Below are 7,112 nucleotides of genomic sequence, written 5' to 3' on the forward strand. Positions count from 1 at the left end.
GCCTCTCGGGCAGCTTGGGTTGTATACTCCATCGTGTGCACATTGACCTACCGCACATAGAACCTTGAGTTTGCCCCTTTGTGGTGTGGAAATGTAACGAAATTATGGCCTGTAATTATTACAAATTTGCTAGGACCCCAAATTAGTTCCGCTTTAATTTGGGGTTTGGGGTTCAGGACGACATATCTGCAATAAAGCTGGCAAATACAATACCACAGCCCCACTTGAGCAGAGGTTATCATTTCCTGTTTGAGATGGACGCTTAAAGCACCTGTAGAGGTGTAACCCTACAAGCGAGAAGCATCAGTAGGCTCCTGGAGAGGCTGCCTCGGCAGGCGCCCTACGTCGCCAGCAGCACGGTAGAGAAAACACACCTAGCTCTCAGGCACTTAGTGACCGCTTGAATAGTTAGCTGCTAGCTCATCTGCCGTTGCTTGGTAACAGAAATAAACGCCAGACTTTAAAAACATAATGATGGTTGCTAACCACCTATGGGATCGCCTTTTCGGCAGTTCGGAAGCACTTGCTTCCTTGCTGAAGTAGCTATTTGATCTGACCAATATTGTTCACACAAATAAGAAAACATTTGTGGTTCATTTTTAGTTTATTCTTTTACAAAAATATGGAATCTTTGATTTTACAAAAATATCATGTCATGGTGAAAATAAATATCAAGCAAAACATATCTCTAAGCAAACAACAACAAAACAACGTTCATGGCTTCTTAAATAGTCTGATATACATAAAATGTTTGTTCTTATCGTTCATCATTCATTCATTCCTTTCACGATATGGTGTGATCTCCTGTCACCACGCGATACGGAAGTTGACCCTTGTGGATAAATCAGGTCACGTGACCGGTATCGTATGCATTGTCTTTCTTCACCCGGTTCCGCTTTGCACTTCACCGAGAGATTCTCCTCCGAAGCGAATGTCCCCTCTCTTGGATATAATACTGCTTGATTGGAATACTGTCAGATATCACATGATTCATTGTCCGTATTGCACTAGCAATACAATAGCTTTGACACTAATACCCGATTAAGGCTGCGCTGACTAAAGTGACCAGTTACACACTCGAGTATTGCACAGGATGCGCGAGGTATGACGTCAGTGATGACGTCGGGTGCTGTCGGTCCCGGACAGACGAAAATCCCCCAAAAGAGGACACTTGCCTATCGGGAAAGCACGTATAAAGGACAACCCTTCACGTTGACAAAGGATGACGATCCTTGCTGAATTGAACCTAACGTTGAGGGGAGACAACTCAGATGATCTCACAGGTGGCGCAGCAGGTGTCGTCTTTGGGTCGGTGTGATCGTAGGCCCGAGTCGACGGCGACTTCTTTCAATCTCGGCGTGCCTGCTTCTGTCATGGCTGAACACTCAACGTAATCGGCTCCTATCTTTGAGGCCATCTGCAGTCCTTCCTTTGTCTGGACGAAAAGGTGTGGGTTGTAGTTCTTTTTGTTCTCGGCTTCGTCGCGCATGTCAACTTGCGTTCCAACAAGAATGAGCTGGCTGTCCGGCGCATAATGCGTCACTTCCGGTACCCACGTCTGCAGCACGCTCTTAATGGAGTCGGGATTCCCGACAGAGAAACAGATGAGAAAGACGTCACAGTTCATGTAGGCAAGCGCACGAAGACGGTCAAACTCCTCCTGAAGATACAAAATACAATAGTTAGAAACAAAGACATGTCTACGCATAGTTAAAAGAAATGAAATCTTGAAACCGATACTTTGTCCCGCTAATGTGAAACTTGAATCGGATTGCTGAGTCAAGATATAGGGTTTTGTGTGTTTGTTTTATGGCGACTACGCTTGTCGTAAGAGGCGACTAACGGGATCGGGTGGTCAGACTCGCTGACTTGGTTGATGCATGTCATCGTATCCCAATTGGGTGGATCGATGCTCATGATGTCAATCACCGGATTGAGGTGAGTGCGGCGTTAAACAACAAACAAACAAACAATCACAATCCTATACCTATCTGCATCATTAGCGTCCGTAAAAACGATCTCGACTCAGCAATTCGGTTCAAGTTATCAGTTTCCATGCTATATGTCTTAAAACGTGCTCTGACCGCCCATATCAAAACGCATTGATAGCTATGAACGATGCGTATTTTCTTTGCTACATTCAAGTATTAATATGGATATTAGATTTCTGAAGAAATAAATATTTCCTTAATACACAACAACATTCTATGCTATTTCCTTGAAATAAATATGTGCATTTTTAGTTTCCTTCATGCCAGGAAAACGCAACTTGACAAGTCTTTCAGAAATAGAGAACAATGAACATTTCTGCTTTACATACCTGGCCTGCCGTGTCGAATATACTCAGAACGTATGGCTTCCCATCGACTGTGGTGGTGGCTGAAAAGAAATAAACACAATTAGCCCAATTACAACAATAACATGTATGTATAACAGATGATCACTGATGAAAGCTGACTTGGATTCCATCTCCAGAATCACTTCGCTATCTAACACAGAGCACGGTTCGCGTCTGAACGTAAAACCAGTTACGTGGACACGCCCGCTAACAGAGCATCAGGGATGGCGTGAGGGTGAGGCTCTGTTACGCCGAGTTGCATGATGAGTTTTACATATGATAGCTTTATGTGAAGATGTAGATGTGATGTGGTATTATGTGAATATGTTGCTTCAGGTGGGAGTCGGGGCTTACTGGTGAAGTAATATTTATCAAGCGTCATGGTCAATAAACAAAGCTGTTGGCCATGTTTGCTCAAGACTGGAGAATTTGTTTGAGAACACTTGTCGTCGCATCTTTAACATGAAGCATTAGCCAGAACAACAAACAATATCGTGCATACTGTCAATGAGAATCACCCGTTTGACCTACTGTCCTATGGAGAGCGCTGTCATTGTATAAAACCCCCCAGACTATTCAGTTGTATTAATGGTTTTAACTCAAAACAGAACAAATTATTGAATTCTAACACCGACAACTTCTATTCAATGTTATTAATGGTTTTATCTAAAAACAGAACCATTTATCACGAAAATGTGTTGTATGATCCGTCAAAAACGGCTTAACCCCTTTACAAAGGTTCATACAACACATTTTTAAAATAATTTTCTTCCAATTATAAGATTTAGACGTAACTAACATAACACATGCGAATACCATTATCAAAACACGCATGTGCTACTAATATTTACTTACAGTAATTATCACGTTGATTTTGAACAAAAGGTGTCGATGTCATTCAATCATTGTGCAATGTAGATCAGATCGACGCTGATTGACGTCTGATTGACCATGTACCCCCGAAGCGATTTTAACACGCGTCAACCAAATGCCACAAAGTCCGCGCACCTGTGTTAAATTCCCCTCCGGCGACCAGAGGCCGCATTATTGACGCGCGGCATTAAAGCATACATCCTATAAGCACCTGTGTTGTTAATGCTGATTAAGCGGATTGACAGCAACGACCCTAAAAGTCACAAAAGTCACGTCGTGATATTGACAAGTTATGAGAACGTCATCGCATAACAACAGACACGCGAAAGTGTGGCACAACGTACTTAGAGGTTAGCGATCCGACGCTTTTAACAAGACCCAGTTCGATCTCTCTCTCTAAGTTACTCGGGGCACCACGATCACTCCTTAAACGATGTGAAATATCTCAGATGTTTTTGTGTTACCTTGGTGGTGGATGAACGTGCTTTCAGCTGCCGCCAACGAGTCGCCGGACGTCACAAATCAGGGTTGCTTATTGAGTACGATGGAGTCGGACAATAGGGTGGTGATGCAATATTAGTCAACACAAATTACTCTCACTTGCCCACTACCGTAAATATTCCCTCCGGGGACTGTCTGACGAGTCTTGTTAAACCACTTCGTCTAATTACTAGTGTGTGAGTTAATTAACCTCCATTATGTCGTATACATTGCTGCAATCATAGATCTATTGTTAGTTCAAAGTATGAACAAACTTGCCTACCTTTGTTTCATTAATAAATAAATGAACACTATTTGATATAAAATCGCCAGTTTCAAAATTAACATCATGAAAATAAAATTAGATGTTTAAAATAATTTTAAAAAGAGCTTATATTACAACTAGTTAGGTTGACGGTATCGTATTTGGGTTAAAATGAATAATAACGTTTTTTTCTGATTCATAAATCATAAACCCCATAATGTGTCAATACAATACGCCTTCGTCGCAACGTGGTATACATACGGTTAGTCATAGTTTGGCGACAGATGACCGAATTGCAAACCTCACGCCATACATTATAGATCAATGCGCGTTCGGGACTGACTTAGAGATGTAACTTTGTCCGATCAATGCATATAGAAGTAGACTTAGATAGGTCACTTTGTCCTACTGCACTTCTTTCTTGGCAGAGATTCGCGAAAGCAGCTTGCCTTGAAAGTAAATCTCGACATCAGCGAGACTTTATCCCAACACGGACACAACGAGAGAAATGCAGTCGGGCCCCGCTACCCCACGAACACAAACACGTTCTGTGTCTCGCTACTGCAGTTCCTTCTACCGAACAGTGTTGTGACTTGTTTTCTACAACGGAAGTTCGCGGCCTTGGCAGGTAGCACATAAAGAAAAGACTCAAAGCTAAAAAAATATTCCGACATTCCCGTCTAAATTCGCCCAAGAAAAAAACATCATCTCCGCGGAATCATCATCTGGCGAATTCAAGCTCAATTTAAACACCCCCTTCACCCACAACCGCACACTCCTAAGAATCGTCTCTACAAATTGAAATATTCTACTAATCGTTTCGTGATATAAAGTAATTTTAATACTAATCTTTCTCTAAATCATGACCAAATTCCTCATTTGACTTCCTCAATATTTTTTTATCGTGTTATATTTATGTATTTTTCTTTAAATCTGTTATTATTTCTCTCAGGAGTGCCATGAGTGAATATTTTAGACTAACCGACAGCCTATGAATTATTTAATTACGCAATAAATTTCGGTTTTGCTAATGCTGATGTCATAATGGATTAGCCAGAGAGACAATTATCTTCACCGGTTCTATTCTTTAAATGCAGATATTCATCGGTCATTGTGATAAGTAACTGTCCTTCAGCACTGTATGACTCATCGCGTTTGTTGTGATGGCAATGCATAAATGTTTACAGATATTTGTGTCTTAAAAGACATTAATCCCGGCCATCACCAGGTGTCCCAACAGCAGATCCCAACTGCTCCCAGCCTCTCCTGTCGCGGCGACCCAGGACCCCCTTGGAGTGACCGTTGCGGGGGGTCAGGATGGAGAGGAACGTTTGCTATGGGAAACAGAAGGGGTCGGAGAATTCACGTGGAGCCGCGTTATTTTAGGACCATTAATCACGTGGTAGGGGTCGAGAGTCCAAAAAAGATTTCAGTAAGGAGATATTTTAAATGACCTTTATTTGGGCGTGATATGCTAATCCTTAATTTTCCTGCTGGGTGAGTGAGGTGTGTGTGATGGGTGGTGGTGTGGTAAATGAGTGTGTTTAATATTGATCACAACAAGCTGTCAAGGAAATATGCATCTAATCAGTATAAGTTTATTTGAAAATGCTTTGAGAGGATGAAGGGGTCTTCATCACGGATTGTGAGAGCTATGAAACATATTCTTTGTTTGAGTCTGAATTACGAAACTGACTGTGATGACATCCTAAGCAAGGAGTCATCCCTCCGTATCACAGCTGCATCCCTAATCCCCAGCCCCTTGCAACAAAAAGAGACCTTTCCTACGCCACCCTCCCCGAAGCTATCCCAGCTACCACCTAGAGACGTATTGAGTCAGGTGTGTGAGGAGGCAAAGGTGCCAAATCCCAGGCAGAGGCAACTCTGACAGAGAGTGCAGATTATACAATGCAATGCCAGGCAGTGCACAATTCAGAAACTGTTGTAAAACGCGTGAGTCGAGCTTTGATGAAGCGAGGCGAGTTCTAATCTCTTTGTGTGAAAAAAAACCCTGAAAAATATTAGTCTCCCACACGAAAGCTGATAATTCAGATTCCATGTGTGCACTGTCTGAAGGCGATTTGGCACGCCGTACTACCGCTGCACCACTAAAGGTCAAACAATGTTATTCGAAATTTCCCAACTCGGTTCGTTTTTAAAACCGTTCTATTTGTTTAAAGATACATGCAGGCATGTCTGTCTTACCATACGCTAATCCATCCCTGGATGACTAATATGCCTCAAGTTTTCTTTTTCATAACACTCCCAGAATACGGTGCCCTAGATTAATGAGCGTCTTTGACAATAGACACAACATCGTGGTTATTCAAAAAGGAATGGTTACAACAATATAACAACTTGCTGTAGACGAGGCATCGCACTGTGTCGCTAACTCCGGAAGTATTCAAAGAATGTGTACAGAAGAAAGAATATGTTCAAACTCCCTAGTAACAGATGTAGACGGAGTGAAAGTTATCCCCGAAATAAACGCCAATATCGCAGAGCATCAGCGAGAACAGCTGGCGAACACGCACCGCGTTATAACGAGGGAGAGAGAGAAAGACGGTAGAGACTCACCAGCATAGTTATCAAACATCGTTGGTGTATATTCCTCGCTAAATCCGTGAGCAGCAAGTCTTCGAGCCAAGCAGGACTTTCCTACAGTGGTATCACCAACAAGAACACACTTGATATTACTTTTGTCAAAGGATCTGTACAACTTGCTCTTCCCCATTGTTGTTATCCGAGTGCACTGACTGCGATATAAGCGTGTATCTCTCTCAATGAACAACGAGCGAATGGATTGTACGGATAGCGTGGTCTATAACTATATAACCACACCTCCTCTGTGACGTCACGTCCGACATTGCTGACAGCCAATCAGCGCGCGACAAAATGGGGCCATTTACAATGCTTTGCATTACAGTGTAAACATTGTGAAATTTAGTTCGACTCATTGACGAGAACTGTTACGCACCTTTAATCGGCATGAATTTCAAAGCAAGATTTTTAAGTGGTGGATTGTTAGGTTTTTTAGCGTCTCACCTACACTATCGTTATTGTTCTGCGGAGAGACATGGCAATGATAGCGGACGGATGATTTTCCGGAAGTAATGTGAGCAAGCGACGTCTAGGAAGTGACCTCGCTAGTTGTCC

General features: G+C 42.4%; 1 protein-coding gene across 1 annotated transcript; it reads right to left on the minus strand.

The window, feature by feature from the left end:
* Window positions 1-585: 585 nt before the first annotated feature.
* On the minus strand, window positions 586-6,766 carry LOC124152460 (cell division control protein 42 homolog). The gene is made up of 3 exons (XM_046525404.2): window positions 6,534-6,766; window positions 2,321-2,379; window positions 586-1,660 (listed from the first exon to the last, which is right to left on the minus strand). Exons 1-3 carry the CDS (start codon window positions 6,688-6,690, stop codon window positions 1,268-1,270), a joined length of 609 nt encoding a protein of 202 aa, XP_046381360.2. The 5' UTR covers window positions 6,691-6,766; the 3' UTR covers window positions 586-1,267.
* Window positions 6,767-7,112: the final 346 nt, after the last annotated feature.

This window comes from Haliotis rufescens, unplaced genomic scaffold (genome assembly GCF_023055435.1).
Source record: "Haliotis rufescens isolate VD_foot unplaced genomic scaffold, xgHalRufe1.0.p SCAF_74, whole genome shotgun sequence".
Taxonomy (NCBI): Eukaryota; Metazoa; Mollusca; class Gastropoda; order Lepetellida; family Haliotidae; genus Haliotis; species Haliotis rufescens.

Bases quoted from the DNA above. Each gene is read 5' to 3' on its own strand.
- LOC124152460 (XM_046525404.2), bottom strand. From the start codon at position 6,690: ATGGGGAAGAGCAAGTTGTACAGATCCTTTGACAAAAGTAATATCAAG. The intron at 2,380-6,533 runs GTGAGTCTCTAC...ATTTCTTTTCAG, and splicing joins GATGTTTGATAACTATGCTG to CCACCACCACAGTCGATGGG. The intron at 1,661-2,320 runs GTATGTAAAGCA...TTGTATCTTCAG, and splicing joins TATTCGACACGGCAGGCCAG to GAGGAGTTTGACCGTCTTCG.